The sequence below is a fragment of the Chelon labrosus genome, assembly GCF_963514085.1.
Source record: "Chelon labrosus genome assembly, chromosome: 9".
Taxonomy (NCBI): Eukaryota; Metazoa; Chordata; class Actinopteri; order Mugiliformes; family Mugilidae; genus Chelon; species Chelon labrosus.
The window spans coordinates 28,062,491-28,085,980 of NC_140359.1; the positions used below are offsets into that span (position 1 = coordinate 28,062,491).

General features: G+C 44.1%; 2 protein-coding genes across 2 annotated transcripts; both read left to right on the plus strand.

Moving 5' to 3' along the window:
- Positions 1-490: 490 nt before the first annotated feature.
- Positions 491-15,519, plus strand: shoc1 (shortage in chiasmata 1; the record flags this gene model as incomplete). Its single annotated transcript, XM_084552344.1, has 25 exons — positions 491-504; positions 670-742; positions 830-959; positions 1,965-2,145; positions 2,249-2,354; positions 3,356-3,497; positions 3,600-3,683; positions 3,775-3,904; positions 4,051-4,145; positions 5,395-5,667; positions 5,781-6,143; positions 6,358-6,576; positions 6,643-6,873; positions 6,963-7,055; positions 7,130-7,302; positions 7,380-7,452; positions 7,990-8,098; positions 8,293-8,661; positions 10,038-10,149; positions 10,547-10,668; positions 10,774-10,861; positions 10,942-11,073; positions 11,157-11,335; positions 13,381-14,051; positions 15,235-15,519. 25 exons carry the CDS (start codon positions 491-493, stop codon positions 15,318-15,320), a joined length of 4,248 nt encoding a protein of 1,415 aa, XP_084408470.1. The 3' UTR covers positions 15,321-15,519.
- Positions 15,520-21,140: 5,621 nt separating this feature from the next.
- tal2 (T-cell acute lymphocytic leukemia 2) lies at positions 21,141-21,599 on the plus strand (the record flags this gene model as incomplete). Its single annotated transcript, XM_084551413.1, has 1 exon — positions 21,141-21,599. One exon carries the CDS (start codon positions 21,141-21,143, stop codon positions 21,477-21,479), a length of 339 nt encoding a protein of 112 aa, XP_084407539.1. The 3' UTR covers positions 21,480-21,599.
- Positions 21,600-23,490: the final 1,891 nt, after the last annotated feature.

A 23,490-nucleotide genomic window follows, 5' to 3' on the forward strand; every position in this document is an offset into this window, starting at 1 on the left:
TGAATGTAAAGTGACCGGGCTAAATCGTCAACGGAACAAAGCGCATAACATAAATAAACCTTTATTACTATAATGCAAGTATGATTTTAACGTATACAGCATCGTTATTTAAGTTTTTGCTTGCTAAGTGTTTAAAGTATAGCTTATATTTAGGAGGGAAAGGCTATAAAAACGTCTTAATTTGGCTAACTGACGTTACAACTAAGCTAGCTCGCTGTGAAGAGCTAATTGTTTGAGCTAATGCTAATACGTTAAAATAAATATATCCGGGGTGAGGCAATGCTATTACATTATATTATATTATATTATATTATATTATATTATTAGATACGATTAGATTATTTTCATTTGGTTATCATTGCATTGTACAAATTATCCTAATAATAGTGAACAAGCAATGTATATTGTATTAGACAGGCTTTGACTATTTAATTAATTATTTGACAGTAATAGTATATAACACGTGCAATACTAATATATAACTTGATAGATGCAGTATGGAAAGTCAGTATACCCACAAATACATATGTAGAAATATGCAAATAATAACATTCATACAAATACACATGCATACATCTACAGGAATGTATACATATATACATACACATGCAAAATATCCAAATATCTCCCAGAAAATCAGTTTACTTGTGTTTACATTGTTGTTTACAGGTCTGAAAAGGACCACGCTGACCCAGCTGTCTTCCCAGCCATCAGATATAAAGCTCTTGACTATGTTTTTGAGGTGATTTTGTTCATTTTACTCTAATTAAACCCAGTCAGTTGTCCTGTCTCTTTATTTTCTGTAAGTTGCCTGTGTGTTTCTTTTCAGACCAGCACCAGTCTCAAAGTCATGATGAGCACGCTGGCACTGCCAACACCCTACCTTGCCGGTACCAGCGACCCGTACCCCCACAGTGGCCTGCTGCCCGAAGTCACCTACAGGACGCCGTGGGTCAGAGGTAGACCGGCGTCTCAAATAATGTCTTTACCCCTTGTTTATACTTGATTTAGGCAAAATAACACAATATGTAATTCAGTTCATTTTGTATTAATCGCATCTTTTGTGAGAAAATATTCAAAAGTTTGTTCTTTAAATGTTAAATAGAGTATCACACACAAATACTGTTTCTAGAATCCAAAGTGTTTAGCCTCCAGGACTCGTCAAAGGGTTTATAATATAACATTAACATTATTTAGCCGAGTCCACTGACTCCAATGGGATTGTCAAATGGAATCGTGTCAGTACAGCACAATACAGTTTGAATCAATAGCTCTCTCACTTATTTAAAATAAATGCTGAATACCAGAACATTTAATGAAGTGTACCTAATGAACTGGCCAGTGAGTGTATTGTCATAGTTTTTCTATCAAAGCAGAGACTGCTCCTTGACTTTTTTCACAAAGAAGCTGCTCCACTGCTACATAAACACATATAAATAATGTTTTATTATGTTATTTGCCTTTTACTTGCCTTCCTGTCAGATGTGTTTGTTCTGTTCGATACGGTGCCTGAAGAATTTCCTCATATATTTGCTCCCCTTGATAGGACGGGTGATCTCTACCTCCAAACTCCTCATCTGTGGTTCCGTACTCGAAGATCTGGGAGAGAAAACTGTGGCAGTTAATTCACCAGAAAGGTTTTATCCATTTGAAAACAGAATAAACATCATCACGTCAGTTTCTTTTATAATATCTGACAAATACTTCCCGTCATTTCAGATTTGATGTGAAAACAGATTTGGAGGTGATACCCAGCTCTAATCCTGATTCATGGAAGGACTTTGACCAGGATCAGCACACTTCCCTTATGAATGAGTTACAGATGGATGATCCGTGCCAGGAATCGTTTTTCAAGTTCACGATTCATCAGATGAAACCTAGAAATAAAAGAAAAGGTAACTTATTTCATGTCAAACAGTTGGAGGAAATGTTTAACTGTGATCATCCCAGGTCTGCTCGGTAAAACACCTTTACTTCTGTCAAAGATCTCCTCCTGTCAGAGCTCATGGACGTTGATCACCTGCCACAGTTTAAGAGACATTTACCCACGCTAAAAGCCAAACTGTCCAGACTGAGGACGCTTCCTGTGGCCGATCCTCTGCTGAGCTCAACGGGAGACGCCGTCTCTGAGGACGATATCTTCAGGTGTTTGCGTTTAAACTCTCTGCATCTCCAGACCGTTACTGTCGATAGAGTAACTTTACCGGTCACGGAGTCGTAACGTTAAAACCTGATTGAACCGTTTCAGACGCTGTGATTCTTATGAAAAACCTCCAGATGTGGACGCCGCTGATGTTCAGACATGTGCAGAAGTTCATGAGGAGTTTGTTAGAGAGCCGCTCCTGGAAGAAATGGTAACTAAAACTTATACACACCGAACAGCCACAACATTATGACATTATGATAGGAGAAGTAAATAACATATAAACCATCTTGTGACAGTTAAATGTTCTGCTGGGAAACTTCTGGACCTGGCATTCATTGGTGTGGATGTTACTTAGGGCGTATTCACACCAGGAAGGTCCGTTAGTTCACTTGCTTTGGTCCGGACCAATTTTTTTTTTTTTAGTGCGGTTCGCTTTCACACTGTGATTAATTGCAACCGGACCAGAATTTATAAACAAAAACACATGTGCTAAGGTCGTTCAGCCATTGGCTGGTAAACGTATAGGCGGGGTAAAGAAGGAAGCCAAATGTCCCACGTAAATAGGCTACAATGGAGACTTTGCGTACTGTAGGTCTACTTGTTATTATGCTAGCAATATGGTTTATAAACTTACAGCTTGTGCTCGAGCGTCAAGACCGTTTGATGCAACATGAGTTTAACCATATCATGCTCGTTGTTTTGCAACGGCTCATCTCTACCTAACCTACCTGCGTTTGTTTGCTTCACGTGTCTCTCTGTTGTGTGTGTCACTGGGCTATCCTACATTTCCCATAATGCGCGAAAACTACGGGAAACTACGGGAGCTCGTCAAATCCAAAAAGGTAGATTTTTGCAACTTGGGTCGGATCGAGGTCGGGCTGCTTTCACACCATAAAGGAACCGCACCAGGGTTCGGTAGGAACCGCTCCGAGACCACCTCCTCAGCTGGGTCTCGGTCCGCTTGTTTGGTCCGCACCAGAGTTCGAGTGATTGTATTCACACCAGTCAAAAAGGTCCGAACCAAGCAAGGAAACGAACTTGAGTTCGTTTTAATCGAACTAAACAAGGCAGGTGTGAATACACCCTTAGACATGTAGCACCCACCTAGACCAGACCAGGCACCATAATGATCATAATGTTGTGCCTGATCGGTGTAGATGTGAGATTATTTGTTATTTGCTTTACTGCTGCTGATTTTTCTCTCTCTAGTCTCTGCTGTTACCGGTTGTAGTGGACACTCTGCAGCTGACCCCTGAAAGCTGCACCTCCTTTTCAAACATCTGTGCTCGTTTGAATGTTTTTCCCGAACCGCTGGACGGACAGTGTCCAGTCCTGGACACGCTTCATGAAGGTGAGAGGACAAGATAATGTCTTTGGATGAAATAGACACAGATAGGAGGACACAGAGCAGACAGATAAACTGATACATCTGCCCTTTCTTCCGCGTCGTCAGTGGATATTTCACAGTTTGATGAAGCAGACAGCAGCGGCAAAGAATGTAAAATGAATGGAGACCTGATAGAGTCAGATTTTACAGGTACACGTTACAGAGATTCAACACAAATTTAAAGGCTGTCAGTAAGCGTCACAGCGTATCTGTCTGAGCTTAAACCTGATGTTTCCCTCAGGACGTGTGCTGCTTCCGACTGAGATGGAGCTGAACTTGATTCTGAGCCCGAGTTCAAAGAAGAGTCAACCCCACATCTGTGTGTCTACGTCTGAACTCCAGAAGGAGGAGCTGTCTCCTCTCCGTAGAACGTGAGTGATGATTTCAGGCCTCTAATTAAACAACTGTCCCAATAAAGGTTTGTTTATTTCCACTTATTCCACAGTGACTCAACGTGGTAGCTTTAAGTTACTACACCAATACCACCACGCTTGTAACATCAGCGATTGTCTCGTAGATCTATGGTGTCAGCGAGAACACACAGAGAGATGAAGGTGGCACTTTGGAAAGCAGAGAAGCATCCGACCTTTGTGGTGGGCCTTCTGTTGTCAGGTAAATACACGTTTAGCTTTGTGATTAAAACTTACCTCACATTAATCACAAAAATACAAAAAGCCATCACCTGGCTCTGGCGGGGCGGCTGGACATTATCCCAGCTGTGATTGGGGTGAGAGGTGGGGTCCACCCTGGACAGGTCTCCAGTCTATCACAGGGCTAGAGTCACCAATGAACCTAACCAGCATGTCTTTGGACAGTGGGAGGAAGCTGTAGAACCTGGAGAGAACCCACACAGACACAGGGAGAACATGCAGACCACACACAGAAAGGAACCAGGCGGCCATGATGGATTAGAACCCAGAACCTTCTGGCTGTGAGGCATCAGTGCTACCTGCAGACATATTATCATCATCAATATATTTATCAGTTTGGTGAGGCGCTGCAGTTCTTTGGCCTCAGTCGTGACAGGCTGCTATGAGTTTTGCTCACCACCAGATGTCAGCGTGCTTCCTGAGTTTAAAGCCTCCAATGCTTCATCCATCTTCATCCACCCGTCGCTACGGGAAACAGATCTAAACGGATCTGATAGAATATGGGGATTGAAAAACCTGCTTTGTGGACTATAGACACAGAGAGTCCAGCAAACAATGTCATCAAGTTGCACTGTATGGACAGAAAGTCCAAAGTACCATGCACTAAAGTCACTAAACTCTTCAGAACAACACATTTAAAATAAGATCAGATAATCCGTTATTTATCCCACAGTGGGTAACAGCAGTAACTCTCAAATACAGTTGCAGCAGAAACTGTGCAAGCTGTTGTGCTCCCTGCACTCTGAAGGACCCAAGTGTCCTTAGCAGGTAGAATCTGCTCTCACCTTTCTTATAAAGTGTCCTAGCGTGGTGGTGAGTCCAGTCTAGTTTCTTGTTCAGGTGAACACCCAGGTACTTAAAAGAGTCCACTGTCTCTATGTCTATTCTCTGGATGTTCACCGGTGTGTGTGGTGTAAGTTTTGAAGCCTGCATGTCCAGATGCTTGATTTTAAACACCTGTGGCAACGGGTCTGATTGAAACACCTGAATTCAATAATTAAGTGGGTTGTGTATGTTGTGTATATCTGGGGAAATGTAGGATAGGACAAGAACTTTACAGTACTTAACTTCCTTTAGCTTTTTATTGTATGATAATTAGATTGAGACAGACAGTTACTATTATTCACCTGCTTGAACATTAATTAAATAAAACTCTTCGTTATGTCACATTTAGAGGGACCCACTGTAAACTCTGCTTCATCTTCTCACAGAGCCTCAAATATATGAACCTCCTGTCGACTTCCATCCTCTCTGTGAAGCCTTGAGAGTCATTAAATTAGAGAGAGAGAGTGTCACCGGCGCTGGCGACAAACTGCACCTAGAGGTGGAGACAGGAGACCCATGGGAGTTCACAGAGAGCCTGAGGTCTGAGTTTGTCTCCATCGGGGAGGAAAAGATGGAAGACTTCAGAAAACTGCCCCTTGAACACGAGGAGGGTCAGCGTCCTTTGTTTTCAGACATATCTTGTTTTGTTTTGTGTGTGTGTAGTAGCAGCATCAAATCTGTTTTGTGTTTTAACGTGAGAGAGTTTTAAAATTGTCGAGATTGTTTGCTGCAGAGTTGTGACACGTTTCTGTTTATTCTCCTGTGGTTTCAGTCGCATTCATCCAGCTGAATCCCACAAACAAATCTCATCTCCAAAAAGAAGCTGCTGTTGATGCGTCTCAGAACACCAGCAAAAACGATGAGGAAGGAAAACCTGTTGCTAAAACCACCAGCACCTCAGACGGGACGTTTTCATGTGGGTTCACCTCTCGTAAGAAGGCAGAGCAGAGCGCCCGCACCCCTGAGGAGGTCGTGTCCTTTAGACCAAACGTCAGACGTGATCACAGAGCTCGGCGGCGGTTTACAGGACGTCCACCAGAGGGAGATCTCGACCCTCTGACCAGCTTCATGATGCTTAGATCCCAGCAGGCCGCTCCGATGACTGCAACACCTCAGAGCTCAGTCAGCGATGCAGGTAAACTGTCACAGGTCCTCAGTGTGATCCTTGCACAGAAGAAAAATTCCAACGGTTTCTGAAAGCTGAGACGTTGCATCACTACGTTAATGTGACTTCTCTTCCTCACAGGACATGTTCTGACTTTTTCATAGTGATTATAAGTCAATAAAACATTTTGAGGCATTAAAATGAGCATCTAAAGTTGCATGGTGTGAAATCATCTTTGTGTCAGGGCCAGAGGTGAATCAACAGAGCCCACACTCTGAGCCTCCTGAGCAGAATCAAACACCACCTAAGGGATCGGCGTACGCGAGCGCTGCCGTTTCGGGAAATGCTTCCAGAGAGGCGCAGCCCGCTTCACAGTGGACGGGTCAGGTCATCGTTCGACCCGTCAGCCAGTCGCACCCTCAGGAGAAACGGGACAGCCGAGTAGTGCAAGTCCAGCCTGCAGGTGTAACACAGTCTCACACCGTTTATACAGATTGTCAGTTTTTAAACGTTTTTCCGTGAATGGTAGTATGTGTTGGAGAAAAGTCTGTGTGTTCCTCCGCAGCCAGCCAGCGGCGAGCCTACCGTGAGCTGCTGGCCTTCGCTCAGCCTTTCCTGAGCTCTGCAGCACAGCTGGGCCTCAACCTCTCGGTGTGGGGAGACTTCAGCTGCCTGGCGCCGGACCAAACTCACTTCCTCCTCAAACAGCAGGAGAGGGCGCTCTGCAGGACTCCTGCACACAGCCCAGAGCTGCTCAAAGGTGTTAGATGTCATTTTCATTGCATTCATCTACCTTTTAGGATTGAAAGCTGTAAATTCCCACTCGTACTCCGGCTGTGTTGCATACAGATCAGGAAGTGCTCTACAGCCTCGTGGCTCTGATTCATGTGCTGGTGACATTCAAGGAGCTGCTGTTGAAGTGTGAGCTCAGTACTGCACTGGGTCAGTATCAACTGCTGTAACTTGAGTGGGTGTAATTAGATTTTAGTTTAAAGCCAGTATTTATGCGCCTGCAGAATACCTGACCAAGGCAGCAGAGGTGCAGAATCTGGAGCAGCTGCTGAAGAGGCTGCAGATCGTCCTCTACCTCAGTCACAAGAACCCAGAGTCCAACCTCAAGCTGCTGGAGCTGCAGCAGCTGCTGGCTGAGTGGCTGCAGAGCAGGAAGGGACAGAACAACACAGAGAAGGTTAGAGTTAGCAACGAGACATAACTTTAATGTATATTTTGCTTATTTGTGGAAAAACTTGATTTGTCTTTGTGCAGATTCTTGTAATAATATCTGTTGACTCTGACGACGGCAGATCGATCATCATCAGCAGCTTGAACCAGGTGACAGGTGAGCGTCGATTCAAACAGGTTAACTGGTCCAAAGCATAGACTATATATAAATATGGACAACACGTCTCCACTTCCTCTCATTGGCCAAACTGACGCTATTTTCCCGGGGGGATACGGGCGACGCCATCTTGAGACTTTGGAGCCAGAGTCTGATCAGTACGGTCCACGATATCAATGCCGCGGCCATGTGTCTTCCAGACTCAGTCCTCAAGACTTTAATTAGTACTACGCTCTGCTCTACTTCCACCAGTTGCAAGGAAATGTTGGATTATACACTGGAGTTATTTTAAATTATGGCAGCTGGTGGTCGCCATTATGTCACATCCTGTTTCTACAGCGTCAAATAACCAACTAAAGTGAAACTTATCCAAAAAACTGACAAAAACATGCATCAACATTATATTAAGTCCCTAAAATGACAGAAACCATGCTTCACTTTTAAGGAGCAGATCCGTCGTCCATCTTTATATACAGTCCGTGGTCCAGACTGATCTAGAGACCCACTGATCACAATTCTTGTAACAAACACATGAAGTGTACAGTTTGGTGCGTTTGCGTTGCTTTCATTTTACAGGTGTTACTGCGACCGTGATTTGTCCCGAGGAGGAGAACAAAAAGGTGAACGGTGCCAGCGTGGTGAGCAGGTATAAATGTACAGCAGCTGTTTTAAATCACATCCGGAATCTGTGTTTAGTTTCTCGTCTTGGCAGCTCAAAGAGCACATCATTGTTCGGGTCGTTCATTAGGTCATACTTCAGGGGTGTTTGAGGAAATATTTGAAGCTGCTATGCAATGTTAAACAAAGTGTTGTTGTCACACTCCCATCCTGCCCCACCAGCGTGTGCGACAGTGTGTGTGTGCTGGTGCACGAGCAGCATATAGGCCCCGACTTCCCCTGGAGCTGTTTTTCTCTGGTGGTGGAGTACGACCACCCGGGCCAGTCTCCGTGGTCTGCGGTCTGCAGGGAGAGGAGCGTCGGCCACCTCACCTTCAGCACCAGCGTCTCCGAGTCCGGTCTGCTGCCAACACAACAGGCAAAATTATCCACACTGTCCTCTCTACTGTCTCTAAATGCTTTGTGTTTGTGTCCCCCCCGTCAAGAGAGGGAGAAAGACGATTGGTGTTTGGAGGACGACGTTCCGTTTGTGTTGTTTGTGACGGAGGGGCTTCTTAACTGTCCACTCCTGCTGCAGACGCTTGAGTCAGGGTGAGATTAAGTAAATAAAAAACATCTGCACCATATTTAGACGATACCAACATCCTACTAGCCTGGTCGTCACCATCCTACGTTTCCACCCAAAATCTGATTTCGGTCTGGCACGGAGTCTGGCCAAATTGCACTTCCACGGTTCGCGTGTAACCGCGCCAATCAGCGAACAGTTGAGTGATGACGCGGAACTCGCCTGCCGAGTTGCTTGTAGTCCAGCGAAGCTTGTAGTTCAACAGCGTAGCAGCAATGGCGACGGAGGAAGAGACGCTAGAAGCCATCCGCGAAGTCGTCTCAACTCTCGAGAGCATCACGGAATTAAAACCAGAACAAGAGGCTTGTCTTGTCAATTTTATAAATGGCAAGGACGTCGTAGCTCTCCTTCCAACTGGCTTTGGGAAAAGTTTGATTTATTTAACTGGAAGCGGAAGTGGTAAGTGTAAGAGCCTGAACTCCGGCGCACAATATACGTCATTACCAAACGTTGCTGATTGGTTAAGGGAACTCCAATGATTTTAAACCTCAAAATAAGCATCCGCCCATTACGGAGACAGATTCCTATTACATTGGGCCAGACTAACGTGCCAGACCGAAATCAAATTTCGGGCGGAAACGTAGGATGGTGACGACCAGGCTAACATCCTACCACATAGTGTCCAGAATGTAAATGTACCATTTATGCATCAGATAAAAAAAGGTTCATTGGATGGTGTATTTTGCTTCCATCAGGACTCAACAGCCACACATTTATATTATGATCATGTTCCTAATATAACGCCACAGATTTTAAATCTCAAATGTCGACAATAAAATAAATAGAATAAATAAAAAGTAATTAAAACTGAAGTTAGAAAGAAAGGAGCTGAGCAGAACCAACTTCTGATTTCAACTTGAGATTACATTTCTGCTCCCAGCATGAATCTCCAGTTGTCATGTTGCATTGAGGGTAATGTACTGATGATAGATAGACTCCAAATCAAAAACCTACACCGATCAGGCATAACATTATGACCGCCTTCCTAATATTGTGCAGGTCTCCCTTGTGGTGACTCATCAGAGAATGGACACGGGCCTTCTGAGGGCGTCCTGTGGTGTTAGTGGGGGGTGTTTTTTTAGTTGTTCCTAAAGTGTTTTTGTGTGTGTGTCTGTGTCAGGCTGCATCCTGTACCATTATATATACATTCAGAAGTAAATATGATCGTAGTAACTCTGTGAATAAATAATTAGTAGTGTAATATAGTATAATAATAGACAGTATGCTGTACAAGTGTAGGAAAACTAGATTTTTAAACTAGTTCTTAAACGTGGACGTTAAAGTGTCCAGACTTTAAGACCTGTGAAGTATTTTAGTCGTTTAAATGTTGTTTGTGTTCCAGCTTCAACGTCACCGTGCTGGAGAGGAGCCACTGTCCCAGCCTGCAGATGCTCGGAGGGATCCACAACTACGACGTGATCACAGTGGATGAGAGCACCGCTGTCATCATCCAGGTACCACGACACACACACACACACACACACACACACGTTTACTACAATGGATGAGATTTCCTCTGTGTCTCCCTGTAATGAGCATGTTGAGCGTCACATGGAAATATCAGTCGTGACCCTGTCCTCTGTCTCCAGTGAATGATGCTCTAACAACCTATTATCAGTCAGAGGCTCCGGTCTCAAGGTGTGAAGGGGGGTGAAACTGTTTTTACTCGCTGTCAGATTAAATCTCAGTCCAGCTCCACCTGTTCAGAGAAGGGTTTTCCAGTTTGACATAGACGTCTTCCTTTACTCCTCTCCCAAACCAGCTGTTATCTTATTTGTCTAAAATGTTAAAAGAAATCACAACAATATAAACTATTACACTCACCACCACTGAATCTGTGTGTGTGTGTAGCAGCAGGATGAACTGTGTCAGCAACAAGCCAGCGAGGTGCTGGTGATGAGGCTGAGCGCTCTCTCTCTTCAGTACAACTGTTGTTGGCTCATCCTGCACTGTCCAGACGGCCAGGGAGGAGGGTTGGTGTCACTTCAGAGGATCTTATTAATATTTACACAATACTTACACCAAGCCTTCCGCCTTTAAAGTTTGAGCCCTCTGTTTCTGCTTCTGTGCGACGGCAGGTTTTCCAGCGAGGCCTTCGACAACTTGGTGCTGGTTTACTCGTCTCTGGTGCTCTTCAGCATGAAGTTGGAGGATCTGGATGTGAAGGTGAGACATGCAACAGGAGCATTACTCCTTATTGTGGCTGTGTGTGAAGCAGGTTAGTTTCCTACTCTTGTGTCTTTCAGGTGCTGATTGTGTCAGAAGTGGTGGAAATAGCCAGGTGGATCAGTCGGATCTGCTTCCACAGTGTGATGTCCAGCGACAGGAGTCCCCTCAGCTACCTGGACAGAGACTGGCTGAGTGTGATACCTTCACAGGTGACGTATGAAACCAGCATATACAAAGTTATCCAATTAATATTAGATTAGATTATTAACGCTAATTCTTTGGTTCGTTGAAGGATGAAAAGAGCCTGTCGCAGTTCCCTTGTATCAACCCGCTGGTCGGTCAGTTGATGCTGAGCAGAGCCCCGTCCCACCAGTGGCTCCTGGGGGCCTCTCTGTCTCAGCTGCAGGAGCTGCTCCCTGAGGTGCCATATAAAGTCCTCAAGGTGAACACATTACTACACAATATTATGATGTCAAACTAATAGTTTTGCAGCAAAAAGTTCCACATTTTAGTTGAATTTCTATAATTAAACTGTGGTTTGTTATGAGGGGAGGAGGCTGGAGCCTATCCCAGCTGTCGGCGGGCGAGAGGTGGGGTACAACAAAGAGAGACAGACAACCATTCACGGTTTATTATATTTTATAATAATAAGAATAATAAAAATAAGAAGAATTAAAAAAGCAGGACTATGAGGTTAAAATAGAATGAGAAAATAGAATTTCTCAGTCTAATAGACAGTAGACTTAAATGTTGTTTATAAAATATTAGAGAATAGATTTAATAAAACTTTTATTTCATGTCTTTAACTGCCCTGAACCCCGTCAATCTGATATACATCTTCATAAGAGAGGTTATAATTAATAAAAATATTTATTGCCTTCAGTTACATTAAGTGTGTTAATCAGTTTATTATATGTTTTAAGCAACAAATAAGGGCGTTAACGTGTTCTATTTTACTAAATAAGATTAAACACAAGTATAACTCTTGCTCTGCCCCCGTCACAACAAGAAAAGGAGGAACATGAGTTAAAATAGAATGATTGTTCAGGTTAAGTAGACAATATATTTATTAATTTACTCAGGTTTTTAAAGGGGAAATATTTAAAAATAGATTCTAGCATGAAAATTCAACACTGCACCAAGACACTCAGCCTTAATGAGCGAGGTAACAAAATGAAATTAGAGAAGATCACATTTTCTCTGATCAAACAGTCTGACAGCCTTTTATACAGGCATGCAAACTCCTCACCTTTCGGCGAAATTCGCCGTTTTCAATCCAAATTGGGTGACTTATGTGATTCGTGCAAATCCGAGGAGAAAATATTTGGGGGGGGGGGTAGCCTACTCGTTGACTTTTATTTTAATATATTTTAATAATATAATAATATAATGTTCTATATACCGTAAATCCTCTAATATTGGCCTGTATTCCATTAGCGGCCGGGTCTCCAACATTTGCCGGTCTCGCTGTCAGCGGAGGTAAATAAAGGCCGGTCATCTCGGCGGGTCAGGGTTTCGGCGGCACGGTGTGGGAGGATCCCCTCAGCGGGACCTCTCCCCGGCGTCGGCCGGCCCCCGCCGGGCGCATTTCCTCCGTGGCGGTGCGCCGCGACCGGCTCTGGGTCGACCTGGAAGTGCTCGGGGCGAAGGTGGCTCGTCGGCTCCGGCCGCGAGCTTTACAGCGACCCCCCGCATCTCACTTGGGGTCCCTGGGGTCGTGGAATCAGTGCTCACTGCGCCCTCTCTCCGTGCGGGGAGGGACGGGTCCCACTCGCTCCCGGCGCGACTGCCGACCGGCAGCGGACTCACTGTCCTCAGTGCGCTCCGACCGCGTCGCGCCGCTCATTTGTTGTTAATATTCTGTATGCATACCATGTTATGGTAACGGTACGTTTTCAATAAATGAACCTAGTATTTTATAGGTTCAAATAGACACAAAATCTTGTTTTTATTCATTCTACTCGTAGTTCGTTTTGCTCAAATAGAAATTAAGGCCTGCCTCTAATTCTGGCCTCCTTCCAATAAAGGCCTGGACCGCGATGTGCTTGAGTAAAATAAAGGCCCGGCAGTGAAATATGCCCTTCAGGCCCGAGGAAAAACAGCCATTGAGCTGTTCAGGCTCAATGGCTCAAAAGTTTTTTTTTTGGTAAAAATTAGTGAATTTGTAGTCTGTTGTCTTTGTAAATCTCTGTTTACCAAGGGGGGGGGGTGGGGGGGGGGGGGGGGGGGGGGGTGTTCGTGGCCATTTCCCTCTTCACACTCTTCTCACCTTTTTGACCCCTGACCAGTTTGCATGCCTGTTTATAGATGAGCGGTTCGGACCGGGCTGTAGCTTTCTACTTGCTCCTACCGTAACCGGGATCTCTCTTCTATACTTCTTTTTCTTTCTTAACTACCTAAAGTGTTGACTCTGAGAGCCCTGCACAAGATTTCCGATGTGCCTGGACTGTTGGTTCATGCACACATGGCCAAATAAAGAACCTTGAACCTCTTCTTCTGTGGTTTTAGCTGTTCAGTGACATCACCTGCCTGTATTCACTGAATGAAGACTCTAACCAGCCTCAGACGAACATCGCTGACACAAACCCACCAGCCGGTCTATCAAACACACTGTGGACCCACACCGGTGAATGTGAGCCTCAGATGTCCCCCCCTCCAGAGCCGCTCTGGACTGACCACAACACCAGCTTTCTGTTTGGAGCGGAGGGCTTCTCTGACCAAGACCCAGACTCAGACTTCAAACTCGACTGGAGTTCTTCCTTTGGCGGCCCCGGTGATGTCTGCTTCCAGGAGAAATGGACCTGCGGCGATCCGTGGAGAGAGGAGGAGGAGGAGGAGGGCAAGCTTCCTGGCTGGAGCAGCAGAGCTGGAGCTCTGGGGAGGGTCGTTGCACGAGTGAACGATGACTGGACCCAGAGGAGGCCTCCACCAAACAACTACCCTCAGCTGGACTCCACCTTCAGCTACAGCCCCGTCCTGCAGCAGCAAGCCGACCTCCACCTCAATCATCCTCTCAGCTTCACTCACATCACTGGCGCTCAGAGCCCACCTTCAGACGTCATGTGGGGCAACGACTGCCTCATCGGTGGTGGAGGGATGACGCCGGTTTCAGGCAACTATGGTTCCAGATGTTGGACGGGACAGGAGAGGAAGAGGGGCGCTGAGGCTACAGGCTTCACTGGAGCAGGTAAATTATAAGAAAACCACGTGGTTCAGTGGTGTAATGGTTAGCACTCTGGACTCTGAATCCAGAGATCTGAGTCCAAATCTGGGAGGGACGTATCTTTAAAGTTTATCATCTTTTACATTTTTGCTTCATGCAAAACATGAGACTAGAAATTAAACTGTCTTATTTAGTTGTACAGTGGGGGAAATAATTATTTGACCCTCCCGTGCTGGGTTTGTAAGTTTCCTCACTTACAAAGAAACAGCTAAGTCTATTTTTACATCAAAAAATCCAGAATAAAATAAAACAAACAAAACGTGACCCAAACACACCCGGGGAGGAAGTTGGGGGTGAGGTGCTTGCTCCAGGCACCGCAGACATGGACATGGGGGGAGGTGAAGTTGCACCTCTAACCACTACTCTACAGCTCCACCAAAATGCTTTCTCCCCGTCGGGGAATCGAACCCCGGTCTTCCGCGTGACAGGCGGAGATACTGTCCACTATACTAACGAGGAACTGACAACTTGACCATCTTCCATGTTCTGGCTGAGGGAAGGAGGTTGTCATCCAAGATTTTGGTCATTAGCCCCTCTATACGGTGAAGCCGTCCTGTACCTTTAGTGTTTCCACCTTCCATGCTTATGGACATTTCTCTTTCTCCTCAAACAAACTCTGAATCATTCAGATGTTCATTTGCAAACTTTAGACGTTTAGACTTTAGCCTTTTTGAGCAGGGGGACATTGCAGTCCATTTAGGTTTTGTTAGTCGTGTAGTTCTTGGCTGATCTCTTACCTTTATCATGATCAGGTGACATCCTGCATGGAGCTCCAGACTGAGGACGTTCTGAGGGTTATTTTCTAACAAAAGCACCAACGGTTGTCTCCTTCACATGAGCTTCTTGCTGATGTTCTCGTAGCCCATGAGTCCAGCCTTGTGCAGGTCTCCAGTATTTGTCCCTGGTGTCTTTTGACAGCTCGTTGGTCTCGTTCGTGATGGTGGAAGCTCTATGGACAGGTGTCTTTTATATCAACATAACGAGTTAAGATCAGGAGTTTGTTCTTCAAGTGACAGTTTCTGTTGATACTCTGTCTTTATCAGATAAAATAAACCTACCAAAAAAAATATGGTCCGTTAAATCTCATGGCATTTCCCTTTTAATTTAAATGGAACAAACTAATATTTGCGTGTGTCTTGTTTTGCAGCACTGACGCCACTGAAGAAGGGGAGGCTGAGCTACGAGAGGGTTCCCGGCAGAAGTGACGGCCAGACGAGGCTCCGATTATTTTAGGAAAATAAAAACGTTTTGTTATGTTCGAGTTCATAAATGACATGATGCAAGTTTAGCTTCACTTTGTAGTTGATCTTAAAATAGTTTTGCAGCAAAACGTTCCACATTTCTATATTTTAACAGTTGTTTATTGTTTTATATTTATATTAAATGAGAGGCAGGGCAGGAAAAGGAGTTAAAAACGATTTATCAATGTATTTATTAATTTACTCTAAGCTGGTATCATCACAAGAGGCTGTAAATGATAAAAATATTTAAATTTTAAATCTTAAACATAATTATAACCGTGTGATCTTTGATTCATTGACGGCAATTCTGGGATTTACAGACGAACAGATCTGCAGCAAAAAATTTTAGTCGCATTTCTGTATTTAAACAGTGGTTTAAACTTAAACTATTTCTGTTTTTGTCTTTTATATTAAATTAAGTTGTTCTGAGGGAGAAAAAAAGCAGCAGCATGAGTTAAAATAGAAAGATTTGTCAGTATATTTATTAATTTACTGAGGTTTTAAAATGTTTTTGATTTATTAAAACTCATTTACTTCCTTAACTCTAAGCTGGTATCATCAGAGAGGCTGTAAATGAAAAAAATATTTAAAATTTAAATCTTAAATCTGCTTCAGTTACATTATGTGTGTTTTAAGCAACAAAGGCGGCGTCTTACTGGGTTTTATTTTACTAAATAAGATCAAATGTAATTAGAACCGTGTGCACATTTTACTATTTGCAACAGATCTGCAAATAATTCAACATTTCAGTCTGATTTCTAAATTTAAACAGTGGTTTAAACATAAACTACTCCTGTTTTTGTCTTTTATATAAAGTTAAGATGTTCTGAGGAGGTTAAAATAGTCTAATAAAGAATCTATTTATTAATTTACTGAGATTTTACTACGTTGTTTATTAAATATAAGAGAGTAGATTTATTAAAACTGTCCTGCGTCCTCTAACTCCTCCTGTAAAGCTGGTCTATAAACAGTCATAATCTTCATAAGAGAGGTCGTAATTGATTAAAAATATTTAAATTTAAATCTTAAACCTGCTTCGGTTACTTTATATATGTTAACCAGTTTATTACATGTGGTTCTTTTTTTAACTAAATAAGATTAAACATAATTATGCACATTTTTACCCCCCCGTGCTTTTTGAGCATGCTCAGTAGTGGAAAAACAACAAATAGTGATTTATGGTTGGAGGAGAGGGATCCGAGGGTCTTTCCCAGCTAAACTGATAAAGTCAGTCATTCTCACAGCTCCAATGGCGGGGCGTCTTTTTCTCTTTTCTGTTTTTTTTATACACGATTTAGTGAAGCAATCCTCTTATCGTGGTCTCTCAGCATGTGGAGAGAGTGCTTATCTTCACGAGCCAGCAGAGTGAAGCCAGCTCCCTCAGGAATGATCCCCCCAGACAAAGCCGACCCCCGGGGGACGTCGACTCAGAGCCTGCCTGCCCCTGGACGGGACGGCCACATACAGCTCTGGCTGGACACCATCAATAACACCGCCAGGTTTCTCTTTTTTGTTGTTTTTTTATTTTGTCTGTCTCCCTGGCTTCTGCTTTTCTGAGACACAGTGGACAAACAAAGAGAGAGATGGGTCGTTTTCTTTATGGCTCTGGAACAAAAGCAGCCGGTAGTCGGTGGTCAAAGGAGTCCCCCCCTCCCTCCACGTATGAGGGCGAGGTAAACATCAGCCTAATGGTGCAGTAATGGCTCCTGACTATACTCGAGTCCTGGACTGAATGCAGCGGGGACAGATATTGTGGGAATTAACAGGCTGTTTAAACCCGAGCATCCTTTAGTTTGGATCCTACGCTGGGTACGGCCGTAAAAAGGTCACACTGCTGTTATCTTATTAAATCACAGCCACCCCCGTGTGTCCCCTCCACTCCGTAAATAAGACCCCCCAGCTTCAGGAGAGACGCACCTTTTTGGTTAAATACTGATTTTTAGATAAATGAGGAAACACAAATAATAAATAATAAAACTGAAAGGAAAGAAGAATAGTGGTGTCACGTTAATGATTTTCAGTCTAACATACAATATATTTAATAATTTACTGAGCTTTTAAAAGGTTGTTTTATAAAATATTAGAGAATAAATTTATTTAAACTTTTATTTTTATTTCTTTAACTGCCCTGAGCCCCGTCACTCCTCCTGTGAAGCTGGTTTACTTCTGGCTTACTGACACTATACATGTTAACCAGGTTATTATAGGTTTAAAGCAACAAAAAATAGGTGTTAGGAGGATCTTTTTACTAAATTGGTAGAAAATTAATTAATACTGAAAGGAAAAAATAAAGAATGAGATACCATATAGCGTCACATTAAAGTAATCTCCATAAACACGTCTAACCATACAGATTATTCACCAATTGCCTTTAGTAGAAACAAAAAGAGATTTCACTTAAATATTTAATGTCAACTTCAGTAAATTTAATTTATTTTTTGTCCCAGTTCAGCGTTTCAACCACAGACTGTATATAAATATGGACAACACGTCTCCACTTCCTCTCATTGGCCAAACTGACGCTATTTTCCCGGAGATGCGGGCGGCGCCATTTTGACTTTGTTAGACTCTGATCGGCACGGTCCGAAAGTAATTAATACTACGCTCTGCTCTACCTCCACCAGTTACAAGGAAATGTTACGGGCACGCTTTACGGAGCGGTTGGCATGGCAACTGGTGGACGCCATTATGTCACATCCTGTTTTTTATAAAACGTCAAATAACAAACTGAAACGAAACTTAGCCCAAAAAATGACACTTGAACATTCATCAACATTATATTAACTACGTAAAATGACAGAAACAACCCTTGTGTTTTAGTTTGGCCCAAGCCCCGCCCACTAACATGGAGGGGGTGGAGCTTATGACCTATACTGCAGTACTCCAGCCACCAGGGGGAGCTCTACTTGCTTTGGCTTCACTTTAAAGGAGTTGTTCTGTCATCCATCTTTAAACAGTCTATAAATATAAGAAAGGTTCAATTGCATTTACTTGCTCGAAAAAAATACTTTACAGGAGCAAGAAATAATAATAATAACAATAATAATAATAAAATGCGTTTAATAGGAAATAGATTTTCTTATTTTCTTATTTTCAAAGTAAAAGAAGAATTGTTACCAGAACCAGCTGGATGTATCATAACTATCCAGGGAGAAAGCACCTGGTGTAAACAATTCCTGGAGTTGGTTTAACATCTCATAACCTTTCCCTCCACTCCTTTCATAGATAAGTTATCGTCTAATCTTTACAGGCTTCTCATTCACTCCTGCCCTAGTCATCTACCTTTACACCAACGTGAAGAAGGCCCCTCACCTACATTTACACCAATAAACTGAACTGAACTGCCTCACATTTCCTCGAAGAACATACTAATCTGTCTCCTCCTCTCTTGATTATCTCTGAATTTAGTTTCGAAAGTTTGACAAGTTGAAAGTTCTCTCCAGGTACTCCAGCTTCCTCCCACCGTCCAAAGACATGCTGGTTAGGTTCATTGGTGATTCTAAACTGGCCGTAGGTGTAAGTGTCTCTCTGTGTTAGCCCTGTGATAGACTGGAGACCTGTCCAGGGTGGACCTTATTACTTTTATTGAAAAACTGCAGCTAATGTCATTTTTGCACTTTTTCAAATTCCTCCCACGGGCCAGATTGGACCCTCAGATGGGCCGTTGTTTAGTTTGACACCCCTGCAGCAGATAAACAACACATCCAGCAGTGGCTTCTAACATTTACAGATATTTTGTCTGTGTCTCTTTTCCAGATTGAGACAGTTAGTCCTCGTCCTACAGGATAAATCACGGCAGGTCGGGTGGAGCCGTCACCAGGCCTCCCCCCCGCAGGTGTGACGAACATCAACCAAACCAAGTGAGTGTGTCTGCAGACCTGCAGTCGAGGCCGGACGGAGGCAGCGAGCGGAGGCAGCGAGTGGCGGCGGCGGCTGCGCTCGGCCCCGCAGGTGCAGCCTCTTGGACGTGCAGCAGGGCCCATGAATGGTCGATTCAGAAAAAAAAACGGCCCCCGTGCATCGGGGGCCCGGGGGCTAATCCCAGCCCCCTAATCGGATTATGTAAATTCCTACTCCACACAGAGACTTTTATGGAAGGCTGCGTCTTTGAAACAACACTTGAAGGGTGTAAAAAGAACAGTGACAATTGGTTAAACTAGACTTTTTTTTTTATCTGAAAGTGGGAGGCAGAGAAGGTGGGAGGGGGGTGGGAGTGAGGAGTGGCTGCAGAGAGGTGAGTCAGATGCTGTAATTTATGTGTGGCCCCTTGGAATGGCTCAACAAGATTACCATAGTCATAACAAAACCCATATTGTCCCACTGTCAATCTGGATATGGTATTTTTACCTTTTGTGGCCCAATCAGGACGGATTGAAAAGCCGAGCAGCCGCAGATATCAAGGGTCTTTTCCTTCTGCGGAGGTGGAGATGGAGGTGGTGGGGTGGGGTGTAGGGTAGTAGTGGGCTGTCCATGCCTAATGTCAGAGCAGCAGAAAGGAATAAGTGTCCACAGCGTTAAGAGTCAGAGAGATGAACGTCTCAGTTTGACTTGAATGGGAGCGTGTTGGTCACCTCCGAGGATTAAACGAGCCGCGAATCATAGCAGCAGCTCAAATAGTCACTTAACAAGTCACAGAACGGGACAATCTGTTAGAGTAATGACTTATGAACAATATCAGCTTTAATCCTGTTGGTTGTAGGTGAGAGAAGAGGGGAGAAGGGAGGAGGAGGAGGAGGAGGAGGGGGAGGGAGGGAGAGGGGGAGAGGGGAGTCTTAACAATCACACAATGAACAGAGGCTCCACGACAGCACACGTCACACTATAGGACTCACCCTGCTATAAAATGCTGGATGAGAGCATGCAGCACTTACCCCTTCCCTCTCTCTCTCTCTCTCTCTATCCTCTCTCCTCTTTCTTTCTCTGTCTCTGTCTCTGTCCTTCCCCTCCTCTCGCTCTTCATCTTCATCTCAGTGAGCATGAGAAGATGAGTGGACGCTGACGCCGGACATCCATGACCAGCGGACGACGACGACGACGACGACTCTGAGCACATTTCTGCACAAACGTACGAAAAACACAGGTGAGAAATCTGACTCCTGCTTCTTCTTCTTCTTCTTCATGTTTCCACGTTGGTCAAGTCAATAAATGATCAACGAGGACGTGCTCCGTCTGCAGATGTAGTAGCATTAAGTGGAAGATGTAATTATCTGCCAATGATGATCAGATTACAACTATTTATTTCGACATAGACGCTGACGACTATTAAGATTTACAGCAGTGGACTGGCTGTGTGTAAAAGTGGGTTTGGTTTGGTGCAAAGGTATTTTAGCAGCGTGCAGAGTGTTGCATAAAACCATGCAAGAGTGACCTGTAGTAGTAGCAGTGATGGAAATGTTAATTATTAAAGACGACAAGAGTTGAAGCTGTTCATCAGCTAAACACTGTGGGTTTAAAACTAAAATAAAAAAGATCAAATAGAAGGATTTTCTTTGCAGAAAAATTTGGATTTTGTGTTTAAATGTTGTCCAAAAAATAAAAGAAGACGGTTTGTATAAAAAGAGTGAAATTATGGAAATGTTTTGAGTCCGGAGAAGATGAAACTAAATGATTTAACCGTCCTGTTATGTCTGTTTCTCAGGAATATAAACATGGAGGGTTGCAAATATGTGAAATTAAGAATTTTCGAGTCAAGCACAAGCTGTTTCATATTAAAAAAACACTTAACTATTTTTTATTTTTATAGATTTTTTAAAAATAAACTAATTCTGATACATTTTTCCCTCAACCCTCAGATTTCTCCTCCTCCGGCGCCATGACCAGGAAGGTGTTCACCAACACGAGGGAGCGCTGGCGCCAGCACAACGTCAACACCGCCTTCGCCGAGCTCCGCAAGCTCATCCCCACGCACCCGCCCGAGAAGAAGCTGAGCAAGAACGAGATCCTGCGCCTGGCCATGCGCTACATCAACTTCCTGGTGCAGCTGCTGGAGAGCCAGAGCGGTCAGCCGGCCGGCCGCTCCCCCGCCGCCCTGCTCACCTTCCTCAGGGGGAACATGGAGCAGCTGCGCTCCCCTCCCAACCCCTGGGCCCTGACCAGCGACACCGACGTCCCGTCGCCTGGATCCAGCTGCGACAGCTCCGAGGCCTGGTAGGGACCTACGGCTCTGAGCTGAACTCTTCCTGGACCCTTCTCTAAAAACTGACTCTCTCTCTGCTCCAGACCTGCCGCCGTGACGCCGATCGATGTTGAAATGTTAAATATGATTCAGAGGAGAAACTCATTTGTGTTCTGCATGGATATACAATATTCCCTTCATGTCTTCTTGTGAATATTCCTTGTCACCGCCCCACCCCGCCCCGCTCCGCCCTGCCCCGCCTGGAACTAATTTAGTTTTTCTTTTTGTTTTAGCATTAAGGAGGGAGGGGTGTTATGTTAAAAAAAAAAAAAAAAAAGAGAGAAAGAAATGCAGTGGATTAAGGAATTTCTCATTTCAGGCAATAGATTGAGGAAAGGCATTTGAATAGATAATGGCTGAGCCTCGTCTCCAGGCTGCTATCGTCTCAAAATAGCCACCGGCACTTTTTCTTTTTCTTTCCCCTCTTTCTCTCCAGTCGACATGCTGTTTTGTTTTTTATATTCCTGAGACTAAATCTGACCTTTTCTTTTAAATGATCAAGGTTATGTGAGTTAGCTCTAAGAAGGACACTTTCATCACGACGGCGAGAGGATTATCTTCTCATTTCAACTTTTATTTATTTTTATTTTCGTGTGTGTGTGTGTGTGTGTGAAATAACGCATGTCACTTGTAGCCAAAGATAATGAACTGATTGTCTCCTGTGCAGAGTGCAGAGCTACTTATCCTCTCATACATAAGTTATCTTGTTTCGCCTGTGAATGTTTATTTATTTGAACTATTTATTTAATTAAAGGGGATTTGCTAATAAATGACAACGAAAGGTCAAAAGTTTTATTCTTGAACTTAAAGGATTTCATCTGTTCTTAATATTTAATACCGTCAATGTGCAGAGAATTTATATGTTCTCCAGGATTTTGTGGAGTTATTGATTTAAATTAAACGTTTGGAGTTAAGAGCGGAGCTGCTTCCTCTTTGTCCGTGCTCAAAAGGCCCCGGAGACGTTGGTCTTCAGCAGCCCTGTGATGACGGTGTGGACACAGGGCTGACCTCTGACCTCTGCTCCGTCCCTCTTGTCCGTCCACTGACCAGCGGGGTCGCGGAGGAGGGACGAGTGCTCGAGCTGGACCGCTTAACTTTGCGACCCCCGGGGTTAAAGAGTTAAAACTCTTATCCAGTCGAGCAGCGAGCCGACGGACGGAGAGTCACGCCGTCTGTGACATCACAGAGTTACGATAAAAAACATAAAAATGAAGCTTTCAAATAAGAGAAATCACTCTTCAAAGTTACTATAAAAAAAACACAAAACTAATAATCATACTTCTAATTAGTCCAAAGGTTTGGTTGAATCAGGCCGAGACTCAGATCTTTGAGCTAATTTATAAACCCATCTGCTGATCATTTGTCCCGTCTTTTAACCGAGGTCGTACATTTACACGACCGATCGCCTGTTGTGGCAACGGGGAGCAAACGTTGCCCCATTTTTCAGGCAAAAGGCTGCAACTAAACTGAGCTGAAGAGCAAACACAGAGTCAGTGTGGTGCAGCGCTTTAACCCCCCCCCCCCACCACACACACACCCCCGGTGTTAAAACTCCAGCTAATGGTGTGTAAACGGAGCAGAGGGCAGCTGGACACACTGACTGAGGCCTGTGGGAAGCGACAGGTGACTCTTTGTAATCCTGCAAAAACACAACAAGGGCGAAAGCCACTGTACAGCGTCAGGGTGGCAGTCAACGCTGCTGCAATTTCACGGAGACAAATTTACAGAATCAGAAGCGGGTTACGCCTGGTGAAATTAAAACCCGGAGCATTTTAATGTGGATGGGAAGTGGCGCGTACAGGCGAAGGTGAAATCCATTTTTCATTTCATAACCGACAACGCCCCAAAATCCACAGCGCCAGCGTCACTCTGACCTAAACCCTCCGGCAGGATTACGAAACCCCTGCGTTGAAATTAATAACAACAACAGAATCTGTATGCTTCTCGTTGCCTCCGCCCGAAGTATATTTGCCTGATTGACTATTCT